At 34.0% G+C, this 16,330-nt stretch overlaps 2 protein-coding genes across 2 annotated transcripts; one reads left to right on the forward strand and one right to left on the reverse strand.

Annotated features, from left to right (window-relative positions):
• Positions 1-33: 33 nt before the first annotated feature.
• LOTGIDRAFT_184723 (hypothetical protein) lies at positions 34-2,195 on the forward strand. The gene is made up of 6 exons (XM_009046021.1): positions 34-410; positions 528-642; positions 845-886; positions 1,178-1,307; positions 1,451-1,540; positions 1,983-2,195. The coding sequence occupies exons 1-6, from the start codon at positions 290-292 to the stop codon at positions 2,124-2,126; spliced, it is 642 nt and encodes a 213-aa protein (XP_009044269.1). The 5' UTR covers positions 34-289; the 3' UTR covers positions 2,127-2,195.
• Positions 2,196-3,762: 1,567 nt separating this feature from the next.
• On the reverse strand, positions 3,763-15,856 carry LOTGIDRAFT_155985 (hypothetical protein; the record flags this gene model as incomplete). The annotated part of the gene is made up of 22 exons (XM_009046022.1): positions 3,763-3,865; positions 4,164-4,311; positions 4,652-4,860; positions 5,843-5,965; positions 6,794-7,449; positions 8,664-8,749; positions 8,947-8,992; positions 9,204-9,364; positions 9,688-9,757; positions 10,252-10,515; positions 10,931-11,010; positions 11,168-11,284; positions 11,626-11,775; positions 12,109-12,192; positions 12,369-12,474; positions 12,678-12,756; positions 12,957-13,153; positions 13,477-13,571; positions 13,915-14,015; positions 14,383-14,513; positions 15,162-15,348; positions 15,660-15,856. The coding sequence occupies 22 exons, from the start codon at positions 15,854-15,856 to the stop codon at positions 3,763-3,765; spliced, it is 3,390 nt and encodes a 1,129-aa protein (XP_009044270.1).
• Positions 15,857-16,330: the final 474 nt, after the last annotated feature.

The following is a 16,330-nucleotide window of genomic DNA, read 5'->3' on the forward strand; positions in this document are numbered from 1 at the left end:
TTAATAGCCATCGAATCACAAGAAAAGACAGTTGATTTCCTAATTATTTTTATTAGTATTTTGTTCATGATTTAAGCGATATTCTAAAAATAGAAGCATAGCGTCGTTTTTCCAGTACTAAAAATGTTTTAGCAATATTTCATTTGAAAATTAGAACTGGATAATCTAATTTATATACGTATGACGTAGTACACACGGAAATGGCTTTTTATAAATCGTGAACAAAACAAATCTTACAAAATAAAAAATCTATTTTAACTTATGCTTGAGAAATAGATAAAGATTCAAAATGCCGAAGGTGGTGTCCAAAAGTGTCGTCTGCACGGACACCAAAGATCAAGAAGAATACCAAGGAGAGAAGCCGCTCTATGTGTATTATTGTATCTGTGGGCAAATGTCCCTCATTTTAGGTAATGACCCCCCCCCCCCCCCCCCCCTCCTTTCATTTTGACTGCCACTAATACACCGTAATAAACTAATTAAAAACCTGTTAATCTTTATCAATTATTGTGATGGATTTGTTTCAGATTGTCCAATGGAGAAGTTACCATTAAGAAAACGAGATGGTGCCAGAGTTATTGATGGCCAGAAACATGCCAATAAATTAAATTGTGAACCAGACAATATTATTTACCTTCGCAGGTATTTAATATTTTAAAACTCTGTCCCAAACAATTTCCTTAAGCGAAGTTCCAACAACCACAAAAATCTGATATGTAAACATTCAATGTACCAGTACTTGCATTATTATAGGCTATTAAAATAATATAGAACATAGAAGATTGATTGGGTGATTTTTGAACAAAGTTGTTACCATGTTTTATTTTATGATCTATTTTTTCAGACCTGAAGGAATTGAAAAACAATACAGACAGAAATGCAAAAGGTACCGTATGCATTTTAAACAGTGATTTTTGTGGTTTCTAAATCAATAATTGTAATGTCAAGGGCAATAACAGTACATAAGAATATTTAAAAGATTCTAAAACAATTTTCTTATTGTAGATGAACCAGATGTCTTATTTGCATTCTGGAAAGTGATAAGGATAATATGTGAAATTTAGATCTGGCAACCTGTAATTGAAATATTAAAAGAATTATACCCTTTGAAGCTATTTGTGAAACTCTTTGACCACAACATGAGCTAGTAAAAATATGAATATCTGTATTATTTCAGATGTGGTCTATTTATCTGCTATCATCACCAAGGTAACAGTAATATAATATTTGTGGTAGATGGAGCATTAAAACTTGAGAGTGAGGGAGTGAAGAAAGATATTTATACTCAGTTAGCTAAACCACAGAAGGTAGGTCCATGGCAATTATTCCAGATAACTGTCACTATTCAGTGTGCAATGAGGGAAACAGTGGCACTTTGTCTTAGATTTTTTTTTTAGTATTTTTAGCGTTGAAAAAGACACTTTTTGAAAAGGTTTATTTCATTTTTTAGGTCACATTAACAAAACACACTAAAAACATGGGTAAATTTAGTTCTGTTACCGTGTCAACCATAGATGAAGAGGAAGATGAAATGGAGGCTGTAAGTAGAAATAGTTTGTGTTGAATGATAAATGATCAAAATTGCAATGTCATCACAACTTCACCTTAATGGTGTTCAGTCATGTGCTAAATTTGTCATGAGTAATAGTGAAATTGGGCAAAGAGAGGCAAAAATTATAATTTTTTCAATGGATAGAAAGAAACATTTATTTTCACATGTAGGTTTTCTATCAGCTGGTCCTTGACACTTTGTATGGCAAGAAAAAAACAACTAACTTTCACAAGGATCCTTTCTACCCGCTGGTTCTTGGCCAAACCTCTTGGCATTGATCTTTCTGCATTATCTGTAAGCTTACCCATTCACAGCTGAGTTGACTGGAAATACCAAGGCAAAAGATTTTTGTGATAATAATGCCATCAACATCATCCAGCAGGCTTCACTGAAATTCTAATTAATGTATTTTGAAATTTTCTCCTTGCAGAAAGAAATTGCCGATTCCTACGCTGCCAATGCTAAAGTTATAGAGAAACAATTATTACGTAAAGGAATGAATAAACGTAAACTGTTAGAACAGGCTGAGGAAGAGTCTAAACGTAGACCCAAAGGAACTTTAATTGATAAATAGAGACCCAAAAAACATTGTAGACATGGAAAGTGATAATGAGCCTTTGTATCTGGATGATCTGGTCTATCCGAGATTTTTCTGTGAGGTTACTCTTTAGATGGTACTTTCTTTAGTAAAAGACCATGGTTCACCATTTCTGTGGGTTGAATTGGCCCTGAATATATGTTAAGTTTTCAGAAGTCGCAGAACTACACGAGTCTTGTCAAGTTTACCTTCAATTAGAATTTCACGTTCTATTTCTTTATTTGACGGAGTCTCAAGAAAAGACGAGTCATCATTTTAACTTTCAAGCGCAATTAATTCAAGACGCACACGGATTTGAAGGCTCAAATTTCGACGATGAGCTGTTAACACTATTACTGATTAGCTTGGCTAAAAAATTCCCTTTTCTGAGACTAAGGTATGATTGGTTTAACGAATGGCGAATCTGTCCCTTTACTTTGGGGGTAGCGTTGGTAAAAATGGGTGATATTCACCGCAGGGACATTGTGGTTATTCAACATAGGAATGACGTCAAATTTTAACACTCTAACTGACATGGCTACAGTCTGCCCTTAAAGATTATAGATCCCATAATTGGATTTGTATGTATTTTAGGCATTGAAAATAAACATTATGTTCAAATCCTATGTTGATGGCCAAGTGGACAAAAAAAAGACAAATTTATGTTGTATATATATATATTGTAAATGATATAAAAAAAAAAGCTACATTAAAATTTGTACAATAAAAATTATCACAGAATTTATGAAATAGATATAATTTTGGCAGAATTCACAGAAATCAGTTCTGGAATTACAGACAATAGTGCCAGGAACATCATGCATGACATTGCCAGGCAAGTTCCACAAGCATGGAATGTCATACAGGATCTTAACAGCATGGTTTTGGCGTAAGTCTCAAGATCAACAAGATCTCTCAAGGGTACACTAGTCAGTTGACATCCAACCTTCTGATCTACATATCCCCTCCTGGTAAAACATAAAAATCACAGTCAGAATCACAGACTTTCAGAATTCCAAATGGAATCGCAATTAAAAAATATAAAAATTAATACTGATTATAAAGATGGAGATCAAGATCATATCAAAGCATGAATCTAAAACAGAGTGGTTCCCCTTGGGATACGCATTATTTTATGTTTTCCTATTTTCAAGTGCGTCCTTGACAACTATATAGCCTTCAAATACCCAAGAACATTTGGACGTAAGAAAATCTAGAAATGGCCAATCAAAAATGTATCAGATAGCACACTTATGTCGGCAGCCATTTTGTTTAACACTTAAAGACAAATTTTTAAAAGTTTCAAACTCGGATGAGGCTTGATTTGCGAGTTCTGTGTGATTAAAATTCATGGAATGAACTGGAATTTAAGAGACAACAATGTTCCATCTGCACCAATAAAAAAAGGTGTAGATAGATTTCAAAATGGCGGAGAGAGGAATAGAATTGTAAAATTTGAATGTAAAATATCTACTAACTACTTCAAATGCCATAATTTGGAATAGAACAGGTGCATGGCAGCGTAAAATTTTCTCTAAATGTGGATTTTTTGATAAATTGGGCCACTTTTTTGTTCCTATTTCATCTGTAAATGAAACTGGTTGCATTGATATTACAATAAATATAGTCTTTGTTATCTGGCATTCACCGCCCATGACTGAGATAGTCTCACTGAATCTGGCTCATTTAGGTGTTTTGAGTTGAGGGTACGAACTTGTGGCTTTTTTGGGGTTATTCTAAAATAACAAAAATTACAAGATTCTATTCTATGAAAGGAATGCTCACTGAGTTGAGAAACCCAGTTGCAAAGAGGCAAAGGTGGTTTGGTTATTTTCTAATATATCATGGGTAATATCATCACTTCCCCTTATGTATTGTTTTTATCAAATTGTACATGGAAAGGATTTCTGGTGTTCATTTTGAAAAGGTATACGCATAGCTGAAATCTCAGCCCGAAGAGCAAATATTTAGACTGTATGTCATTTGAAGCTAAGAATCTTCATGAAAGCTGAACGAAAAATAAAAGTAACTCACTTTTCTTGTTTGATAATCTCTTGACTGGCTATTGTAATTAATTCATCTGAACATTGACCTTTAGCTGACCCTCTCCTGTTGATTGGTGATTTACCTCGGTTACCACTGTGATTACGAGTCAAGGATTCCAACCTTCTACCTGGATAACCTAATATAAAATTCAAATAAATGAAATAGATATAGGATGCAAGTGAACAGTTGGTTATTTCAAGACGCAGCCTTAGGTCTTACTAATGCCTGTAGATTTCACTATTTCGTGTTGGTTCTATGTCCTGTGAGAGTTATCTGTCCTTGTTAGCAAATGGATAAATAAATGAATAAAAAAAAATAAATGAAATGAAATGAAATGAAATGAAATCAAACGAAATCAAATCAAATCAAATCAAATCAAATCAAATCAAAAAAAAGAATAAAAAAAAAATAAATAAAATAAAAAAATAAACAAACAAACAAACAAACAAATAAACAAATTTATTTTTATATCCTACCTCTCGGCTCAAGTAAATTAGCACTGACTTTTTGAGATGAGGTCTGAGTTTGAGGTAGATGAGATGGGTTGGTTCTCAGCTGCATGGGTACAAACTTATCATGTTGTTTATTGATTGGGTTCTCTGGAATTTCTGGGTTGAAATTTAAAGGTCCAGTCACACCACTTGGTTTGCTAACTGTGCGTTCAATGGATCGCCTCAGGGAACTCCTGGAAATTTCATGAAAAAGATAAAGAATTTGAATGAATATATAGTATAGTCTAAAAGGTATGTGGTATTCTAGGTAAATACCAACTGAGCTCAATTTCAGCCATGGATATCACTTTTCAAAAGAAAATCTAACATATAGTTTGTTAAACATCACATGAATGGTAATAGGTATGTTAATAATGTGCAGAGTGTGAAACAAATTTAAATGTGAAACAGCTTGGCATTTCTTGTGATAATTTCCATGTAAAGTAATTGAAAAAAATTTGAAAAATGAAAGTAGACTTTTAAATCTGATGTTTCTACAGAATGAGCTAATGAAAACAAGCAATATCATACACTGTGCAACGGTGTAAATTTTTGTCAGGGCAGCAGCCAGGGCCCTAGCTAGCCCAGGGTCTCAGGGGGGTCAAATATTTTAAAGGGGGGCTAAACTATAGCGACTCAACAAGTCATTCAAGATTTCTAAATTTTTCAGGAGGGGGCCAAAATATTTTTTAGGGGGTGGGGAGGTGGGTTCTCTAGCTACGGGCAGCATAATAAGCAAAGCTCAGTGTTCTTATTTCTAATTCTGCAATAATCCTTACAGGCTAAACGCATACAAAATACTCTACTCTTTTTGCACCTAATAGAACTATTGATTAGTAGTAGTGTGCAATGAAAATTTCTTTTTCTTGAATTGCAACTAGAACTTGCCTACTCTAATAAGTTTGCCATATGGAGAATCGTTAAAACAAAAGTATGCCCATTAGGCTACATATCTGTTGCTATGGTTACTGGGTGTATAATATCTAACCCCAAAAAAGTGAATTGTACAAATAGTACAGAGGTGCTTACTTGGTGAAAATGTGTCTTGCTTATATGCAAAGGAGAATTTGCAAAATTTCAAAAAGATATTGAGGAGAGTCATGGTTTGGAAGTGGCAGGGATGCAGGAATCAAGGGAGATAATAGGTAACCATGGTTTCAAGGAGATATGAAATACCTGTGTGTATTAACAAATGTATTGGCACGTTGTATAAAGGCATTATGGGTATTGTCGGCTGGTGATTGGGTGGTACCACGGAATGCTGGAAGACTGGTCAGCTCTCGTATATAGTCTATTTGTCTGTAATGTGAAAACATGGTGCTCAAACATGTAATGGAATGCCAAACTTAAAGATGGGTTCCCTTATTTTTATTCACGAAAATGAAAATGCTAACATTTATAAATAGAATAGAAAGTAGAAATACCAGTTTGTCTCAAATGTCCATAATTAATTCATAATTAGCTTAATTAGAAGAGAATTACTAGCAGTATTCCAATGAGTGACCGATCCAGAAAGGTCAAAAAGTCTTTTTTTGTTTATCCAGACTGTACATACATCGATATTTATGATTGGTTAAAACTTTTAATTATATGCAATAAGAACATAATGATATGATAAAGAATACATGATAATTCATTAGAATCACCAATTAATCAAAAAGTTTGCTTTATTTGACGATAAAAAAATAAGGAAACCCATCTTTAAAGAACAGTATGCTAACACAAGAAATCTCAATTTCTATGCATTATTCACTTGTAGTGACAGTTTTTCTAAAATTTAAAATAAAATTTTAAAAGAAGCTTTGCTTCATAATTCCTAATATGCTAAAAGCTATGCCAATAGCAATGCTAAAAGCTATGCCAAAAAATATAGAATTAAGTGAGGCAATTCCTTTAAACTGTGCAAATTGTGATGTTAAAGACTTTCAACTTGTGTTTATTAGTGACAAAAAAACATCTTCAAAAGAAAACGGCAAAAAAAAAAGCCATCAAAATCTTCCATAAGATGAAAAATTTAGCAGCAAACGTCAAAATATGGCAACCAACTTCTGCAAAGTAAATTAAATAAAACTTGATAATTGTCTTCAAAATTTGGAAAAAAAGTTTGAAAGAATAATCAAAAAATACCTTCGATTCCGATGATTTTCTGCAATTTCATTGGCTGATTCCTTCAGTGAAGGTTGGTGGGGTATGCTCCACGATTTTGACACTTCACCTATACTGTTTCTACCTCCTTCTAGATATTGCTGACTAGGCAGAGTTGGCTTTGGCAAGCTTGGCTTCCTGTCTCTGTTTGGCATCTCAGAATGGTTCTCAGGTACCAAATCCTTATCTTCGTACAAAATGTCTGAGTCCAAAACGACAGGTACGTCTGGATCAGGTTGGGAAAGTTTCGCTTTGATTGGAGATTGGTGTGTCACTGCCATGGTAACAGGCTTTGGTCGATCAAATTTGAAAGTTAGACTTGATTTATTATTAGAAACTACTACTGCCCGTCCGATTGGTTTCCGAGTCCAGGCTCCACTTGTTTTTAATCTGTAATCCAGTTCGGTAGGTCCGGAGTCACCTTGGATTGAAACATAGCTCACTGTGACTGGAAACATGCTCTTCATCAAGTTTGGATAACGATCTGTTAGCTTCCGATGAATTTGCGAAGTATCCTTTGGTAAGGACGTTGAAAAACTTGATCGTCTGTTCTCAATTTTCGGTTTCTGCTGGACTGTATTTGCATTCGATTCCCTTCGTTTTTCTGTTTGAGGTGCTTTGATTATTGCTTTTGGTTTCTGAAAGGAAATTTGAAAAAAAATGCAAAATATACTGATTTGTGACATGTTTGTCTCTTTTGAAAGCAAACTAAGTTTTTCATGAAATTTTGCAGAAGTAGAAACAATGATCAAAGGAATTCCAGCCTATTTGTTAGCAGCAGCTAATGAGAGAGGCAATTTCTATTTAACATCAATAAAATCCACCTTATAATTGTGAATACAATAGACATGTTTGTATGATGTGCAGTCTTTAAATATCTTAATGTATCTTTAAATAAAACATTTCAAAATGGTGCAGATTATGTCAATAAAATCACACTGGTCATCATATTGTGTGATTTGTGGTTTTCATCTCAAACAGTGCGCACAAAAACTTCAGTGTACAAATTGTTAAATTCACACTATTATCTTATGTCCATAAAATCGAAGAAAATAATTAAAACTTTATTCATTATATAGTTTTTGAAGTTCTAAAAATAAAAAAAATAAACAATTAAAAAATTTGAATGAATGATTCTTAAATAATAAACAAATTGTTATCTAAAATAAAAAAAATAATAAAAAAAAAAATAAAAAATAACAAAAAAAACTAAATAAAAAAAAAAAAAAATATAAATAAAATATAAATAAATATAAATAAATAAAGACATAAATAAAATAAATATAAATAAATATAGACAAATATAAATAAATATAAATAAATATAAATAAATATAAATAAATATGAATAAACAAATAAAAATAAATATAAATAAATATAAATAAATATAAACAAATAAATAAACATATATAATTATATATCAATAAATATAAAAAAATAAAAAAATATGAAATGAAATGAAATGGCTAAATAACATGTTTCAGGTTCTGTTTAATTTTTTCTAAATCAATAAACAAATAAAAACAGGTCAAATATTTAAAATATACCTAAATACTAAAATATTAATCTGAATTTGAAGTTAAATAAATAATTAAATAAATATAATATATAAATAAATAAATAAATAAATATAATATGAAAATAAATTTTTTATTTCTTTAAATTCTAAAATTGAAATTATGTCATATTAGAGTAATGTTATAAAAATAGATTTCTACAGACCGTGCCACTCTATAAGTCACTCTACAACTTTACCCCATTCCCTACTGACCGAGTTATAACTAGGAGTTCCTGCAAGCACTAGTTTGAGATAGCGTTTTGGTCCAAGATCTGCAGTTGAACGTTGACACACCTTGATTTCTGCTGTCTGGTGATTGACGTCAGTTGACGTCGTTGCTGCTGTTTTACTTGATGTTTTGGACACAACACTGCTGGTACCTGTAACAAAAAAAGTGATCTGAGACATGTGCAGTGTACAATGAGGGAAATTTTTCAGTGACAGCTGCGTTTTGGCATTTGCTAGTACTTGCTAGTTGATGATTTTTTCAAAATCATGCATTCTCAGTGAAAATTCAAATGCCCGGTGGGGAATTTCTAAAATCAACAACCCTGATCTTCACTGAGTTTACACTCACCTGAGTCTGGTCTGACTTGAATGTCACTTGAACCACCTCCTTTGACCTATATAACAAGAAACAAAATTCTGGTTCAGAAAATTACCAAATATGTCTTATATGAGGTTTCAAGCAGTAACACACAATATATATCTAAAATCTAAAAAAAATCTGTTTCCATAAAAAAAATTATACAAGAAAGTTAGTAAACAGCACTCAGAGCTCTCGGCAGAAAGTCTGTACCTGCGTTTGCAGAGTTCTATGATTTTAGTATTTACCAAATTTTTGTTGCCACTGTGGATTCTAGTTTTAATATCACCAACAGACCGTCGTTTTTTAGTGACCGGTGGTGGTTTAGGATTGGTTGTAGTCTGGGAAGTATCTTCTGATATAGAATCGCGACTTGGAGGCTGATAAAGTGGAGCTCTGGAACCGTCATCTGTTAAAATGGCAGAATTTCAAGGTAAAATGGAATTATCATAATTTTTCAATTTCATCAAAGTTTAACATTGTACAAACCATTACATAAACTGTGGACGTACATACATGCCTTAAATGAAAAATATAGTTGTCCTGACGAGGATTGTGTAACCAAAACACATGTTGGCAGCATGAGATGAGCTCTAATCAGTTATATATGAGTTGAAAGTCCTCGTACTATAGAATATTCTTGTCGATTTCTGACTGATGTTCAGTGAGTTAGTTTACTTTTTTTGTATCTGATACACATTGCAGCTTGATTAACAATATATAGTCACTTACATTCATCTTTAGCAGTACGTTTTTTAGTTGGTTTACTGTCGAATTTACCTTCACTAGTTACGGCTATAACCTACAAATATTTGTGATGTTTAATTTTGGATATAAAATTAATATTTTGACTGTATTCAGATTAAAATTTTGAGTCGTTTTCATTAAAAGTTTTGTTAATTTAAAGGGATAATTCCCTCATTTTCGAGGGGTTGAATTGGGTCTTTAAAATATATGTAAATAGTCTTCAGAAAAAATAGAAATGTACGAAAAATCGCATAATCCCTCAAAAATTCCTGGTCATTTTAACATTCAAACGCAGATAATTCTGGACACACATGGTTTCGAAGACTCAAATTGACAGTGAGCTTTTAACACTATTACTGATTGACTTAGCTAAAAAAAATTTCCTGTTTCTAAGACTAAAGTGTGATTGGTCAAAAAGATCGCAAATCTGTCCCTTTATAATGTATATTTCTATGGACCAAAAGACATTCTAAGACTAATGGCGTTTTATTTTGAATACTTGTGAAATGACAGAAAGAAATCAGAAGGAGAAAAAGGGAGGCTACTTACAACAAAAGTGTATTCTGTGTCTGGCGTCAGTCTGTGAACAGAGCACGATAAATCTGTACCAGAGTGAACAGTCTTTCCGTTCATACTGACATCATATCTGGTGATGCGTCCTAAAGGAACTTCAGGACTAGCCCACGACACATGTACCTCATTACGTCCTAAAACAGTGACGTTTGGTTTGGATGGAGCGTGGGCCCCTATCTCAGCTGTGGTCCCTACCACGGAAGATTTCTCTCCCTTGCCTTTTGATGTTGCTGCACAAACCTTTAAAAATGAAATAAAAGTTGAGCTTTATGTTTGGGACTGTGTGCAATGAGGGTAAATTTGCCAGGAAATTGGAACGGTCAGAAGATGCAGAAAGCTGATTGAAAACTTTGCATGTGCAGTGCACACTTTCTTTGCCAACCCATCCAAATAGCACAGTCAGTCAGTAGTGAGTTGGACTGTCGTCTACTAGTCGATTGAGTGACATGGGTTTGAATCCTCCTCAAGGTAAGAAAAATTCAGATGCTTGTGTCATTGCTCCTGAAAGTCAGCCCAGTGTCGGCTCTCAACCTCTTAATACCTTAGACCAAGGGAAGAATATCCAAGGAACGTTCAAAACAATGCCCATCTCCATTAGTGACTAAGTGAGCAACTCACTGACCACCTAAAGTTCTGATTGAATAAATGTCCATACCTCTATAGTATACTGTGTGTTGGGAGACAGACCAGTTACAATACAAGTTACATCAGTAGTGAACTCTGGTGGTTTACTTCCTGTACCGAAAGAGAAAATAACTCTAGGCTAATAACAGAGTTAAAAATAACTGTAATCACACATGTGTGTTCACATTTACACAAACAAACCAAATCAAGAAGCCTATTGATTGGCCCGTTTGAAAATTATGTGACATGAAAAAACTGTAAACTGTACCTTGGTAAACATAATAGCCTTTAACTGTCCCATTACAAACATTGGGTGGATCCCAGCCTATCTTTAGTTGAGTTATTGTACAACCCAATACTCTAATGTTAGTAGGAGGACCTGGTGCTGGAAAAATAACAGAAGAATCTTTACTGTGTCTCACTACCTTTTCCTGGAAAACCATGTCTGAAGGACCTGTAAGAGTTGCCCCCCTTTATGGTGAGACTGGACCTGGAGCCTAGTCTGCAAGCATCATAATTGCTGAATCACTTTGCAAAAAGTATCATGAGCGCTTAAAAACTTAAAACTTAAGCGAGCCACTGTGTCACAAATTTTCAAAAATGTTTGGGTGCTTGAAAAATTGATGGCGTATCTAGTTTTTACTGACTCTATCATTGCTGACATCTGTCAAATCTGAGAGTCCTAAAGGTTGGAAAAGAGCCAACATGATTCAGATTAAAACAAACCTCCTTCTAGAGTTGTAGCGAAAACAGAATCAGAGAATGGACTTTCATCGTTTTCAGTGAAACATTGTAGTTTAAAGCTATATTTAGCATTAGGTTGTAGACTCTCTACAGTACAGGTACAACTTGAACCTTTATAAACACTATGATTCCCTGAAAAACAATTTTTTTTGTTGAAATCATTCTTTGTTAAAAAACAGGCCTGATTTTCGAAAACTTAACCGGAATCGTAATTTTTAAAGATACAGTAAATTAATTGAATAATAACACTGAAGATGTCTTTTGTATAAGGCTACAGGATTGAAGTTAATGGGAGCCAGGCTACCCTTGAATAATATTTTGAAATAGAAACCCCCACCCTCCTGAGACCTAGGGCTACTATTCCAGAAAGTTAAGTAAACATATGCCACATCCTTTTTTAAACTCCCGGAAATTATAACATATGCTACCATGTTTCCCTTTAGCAGGTAAATCTTGTAATCTTACCTTCATAGACCTGGTAATGAACTTCTAGACGACTTTTAGGTTTGATTTCATCCCAATAGACTTTAACTATACTGCTATCTAATGCTGGAAAATACAGATCTTGTTTGAGACTCAGCTATCTGTTTCCAGATAAAATCAACCAAAACAATGCAACAGAAATATTTTGTGCTTTGATTTTAAAGAGGTGAGTTATACCAAGCTAGATTGCCTCGTGTTTTATTTTTTATGTAATTAATTTAGGGTAGTGATAATCCACAAACCTTCAACATTTGGTGGGTTTGGTTTATCCAGTCTTTTTAATATATCTAGAGTTATCTCCACTTCTTCCTTTAAATCAGGATTAATGTCTTGATTGGCTACTGTCGTCTGAAGAGGAAATATATTTTTCTTTTATATTTTTGGCAAAGTCAGCAAAGTCAACAAAGTCCGAAGAGTCAAAGATATTCTTTGGCACTGAAACATGTGCAACCTCTAGAAGATTTTATCTTCAAATGGAGGTGAAATCCTGATCTTCAATCTCTTATTTTGAATAAAATAAAATAATAAATTTGTAAGGGGGGTAACTCTACCTTTAAAACTGATATTAAAGGCTGATTTTCCCTGAGTTTAACACAGCCTTTAGGTTGACTTGATAATGTTCTTATAGTCCTATAATAACAATTATTTGTAGTTATTGTATACTGTATATTCTTGAATACAACGCGCACCTTTGTATAACGCTCATAGAAATAAAAAGGTGATGATGCAATTGGTACTAAGATTTCATGCTTTGAGATTTTGTGAATTGACCTTGAAAAATATGTCAAGGTCATCACCACGGAAACTGACAAAATATTCTAATGACTTACATTGCAGAAAACCACCCTGTCTCGCTGTCTTCTGATTTCAATAGATTGGATAAGACTGATATCATTTCATCTATATGAGGATTTCGTAGCAGACGTCCGTGTCCTGCACAACTTGTTGCTAAGCAACTGAGAGCAAAGCAAGCATTTTTACTGGCTCCTAGATCTTGACAACTTAACATCTTGGCCAATGAAGAAATCTGAAATGGGGTGGAACAGTGGTAAGATAACAGACATGCACATAATTTCTACCCTACAAAGATATCAGTGCACATTTGGGGATGCTTTAAAGCACAAACATAAGCAGTCCACTTTATTTATCGGTAGTTTAAGTGGTAATGAACACATTATCAGACTAGCTTGAATGTTTCAATCACTATTTATTCCACCTCAGAACAAAATAGACTCTTCTTGTATATGTATTTAGAAATGTCCAAGTAGATATTTTTGTTCCACGCATAATTTGTCAAAATTTGTACAATAATAAATAAACCACTTTTTTATGCTCCCTTTCTAGTCTTACCATTTTATCACACTCAGATAAAGCTAATAGTCTTTCTCTACCAATATCCATATCACTCAGTCTACCTATAGCAAACGCTGCATTCATTCCACGCCCTACAACAAGAAATCACATAACTTCACAATTATTCTGTTGCTGCAGTCATTAGGCCTCTTGGATAAATGGGAAACAAGAAATTTCCAAGTAGAAAGGCAGTGAAATCCATTTCAAAATTTCATGAACTGCATTCATTAGGCCTCTTTGATAAATGGGAAAAAAGATTTGTCCAACAATGAATGTTGTGATTTTTTCCTTTTTTCCACTTGTTCTCATTCTGACAAATGAAACGTGACATTTTCATTTGATTGTAGGTGAACAGTAAGCAATTTTATAGATGATCTGTACCACAGGTTGACTTGCTCAGTCTGTCCCTGTATTGTAAGAAAGGTAGCAACATACCTGCTTCGTCAGTACCAAGGGAGGTAACTAACTGTGTTAAAATATGTAATGAAGATGGATGATCCAGTATTTTATTGCACCCTTCTTCTGATATAGAAATCCTAACAAAATACACATAGAATTTGTAAAATGGGTATGGGGCCCAAACTTTTTAGGGGGTTTTCATAAACTGCCTGAAGCAATTCTCAACCTTATATTGTGAAGCCTGAGAAATACTGTTGTTTTGGAAAATTTAAATGATTGCTGTCAATAGAAATTTGCCGCACATGGTCATTTTTGGTCATTAGTCATGCCCACACATCAACCACCCCTCAAGTAGGTTTTTCTAGATGAGATTGCCAAAACCTTGCCATATAAAAGATATATCAAACAAACAATAAAAGCTATGTGGACTCTCAAAAGGGATGCCAAGGGGACAAACCCAGTTGCAGAGTGGTATCAGGTATAGTAAATGATTTTCATTCTTACCTAGCTAGAACTAAAGCGGCATTACTAGCAGTCCACATATTCTCGGTATGTAATAAAACTGTACTATGATCTAACATTGTATTGAAACATTCTGTAGATAATATCCAGTCTCTTCCTTGAGGACTTTCAGCCTGTTGAAGAAAGGTAAGGAAAAGGTTCAGGGAAATTCAATCATTGAACTATCTTAAAGGGATTGTAAAGAGGTTTTCTAAATTCTTTACGTGTATCAGGAACACTGATAGCTTCAATTTGCACCATTCCAATTTTCAATCAGACATCTGTGGTTCCTGAAATTCCACTAAAACTAAATGTTTGATGATGTCACTAAACGTGAAATATACTTTATCACATTAAGCTCTTCGCAATTAGTGACGTCATCAGATAATAGTTGACGGTCTCTGTAGTGCAGAATTTTCGCATTGATTTCTTGCTCCTGTGCAGTGAGCTCTTTTTCTTCATTAAATATCCATGTTGCATAAATTATTGTTGGGCATGTTATAGAGCTAATAGAATCATGGACCTGTGGGCAATGAGGGAAACTTGTCTCTTAATCTTCAGTATCAACTGATTTTACTAGGTTTTAAACAGACAAGAACTCATTTCTTGCTGCCGACACAGGTTTGGGATAAACAATCCTCATCAGGACTGCTTAATAAGAATTATGATTTAAATCTTTCCACAATTGGACTTATATAAGACATATGATCAAAGTAAGACAGTTGCAGGATAGACCGTACCGGTGATCGGTGGAATTTCTACTTTTAAAAATCGTTACTCACCAAAGTTCCCATGGTGCCAGCAGCATTCATTACCGATTCTGAATCATCAAATGCCAACATACGGGTTAAGTTTGGTAATATCTGTTCACTCTCTGATCTGCCAGAGTGAGCCAGAGCCAGAACTCTGTAACATCCCAGCTCTGACTCTGCCAGAGTACCAATAATGTATGCAGCATTTCCAGCAACTCTGAAATAGGAAGAAAATTATCTTTATGAACAATCCAAGAGTTCAATTCCTCCATTATTGGGAATTAAAAAAAAACATCTCCACTCTGACTTTGGCAGAGTACCAATAATATATATATTAAAAAAAGGTATGTGAACTCTCTATTCCAAGGATTTTTTTTTAAATATAAGTAGCTTATACTTCATTGATTTTTTCTGATCTGTCAAATTGAAATCTGTAAAGAACAAGAAATTAGTGTATCAACTCAAGTGTATGTCAAGGGTTGATCTATGTCTGACCCATACACCTTCTTGAGACTCTGGAGTGCTCACCTTGTAATGTCTTCTCCCAATAAATAAACAAGTCCCCAGAGGAAATCCTCTGAGCCAGAATGACACAGAAAGGAGCTGATCGTTTTCTCTTTTTCTGTATGTAGGTCATCAACCAATTTTTCAAGTGCAAGGTGCGATTCTTTATTTTTTCTAAGTAAATCAGGAAAATAATCCGATTTTTTCCAATTTAACGCCATTTTAGTCGGCTATATATGGCTACCTAGACGATTTCTAATCATTTTCAGGATTCTTGAACTTTCAGGCACTTCAATTTTGGCACTTTTAAGTGAAACATAACTTTTACTTTCATTTGTTTACATCGTTTCCAATGTTGGAGGCCATTACTTTACAACTCTCGTATGGCGGGATAACACGAGACTTTATGAGATTCAAGATGTCTGCGCCCAGAAAATGTCAAAAAAGTTCAAGAAAAACTTTCTTTTCAATATAGTTTCGACATATATATAAGTAAGGCTTAGATTTTTACCCAGAACAACTCACAATGGTGCTGAGATCGATTATGTGTCAAAATGTGTCTAAAAATTCCCAAACTCTTTCCTGAATAACCATGACTCACACTTTGTAAAAAAAAGCCCCCCCCCCCCTTCTTTTTTAAAGAAAACTTTTGTTATGTCTTTATAGCGGGGAAGGGTTGACCAATTAGTTTGCTA

The sequence above is a fragment of the Lottia gigantea genome, assembly GCF_000327385.1.
Source record: "Lottia gigantea unplaced genomic scaffold LOTGIsca_10, whole genome shotgun sequence".
Classification (NCBI taxonomy): Eukaryota; Metazoa; Mollusca; class Gastropoda; family Lottiidae; genus Lottia; species Lottia gigantea.

Bases quoted from the DNA above. Each gene is read 5' to 3' on its own strand.
- LOTGIDRAFT_184723 (XM_009046021.1), top strand. From the start codon at position 290: ATGCCGAAGGTGGTGTCCAAAAGTGTCGTCTGCACGGACACCAAAGAT. The intron at 887-1,177 runs GTACCGTATGCA...GTATTATTTCAG, and splicing joins TACAGACAGAAATGCAAAAG to ATGTGGTCTATTTATCTGCT. The intron at 1,308-1,450 runs GTAGGTCCATGG...TTCATTTTTTAG, and splicing joins AGTTAGCTAAACCACAGAAG to GTCACATTAACAAAACACAC.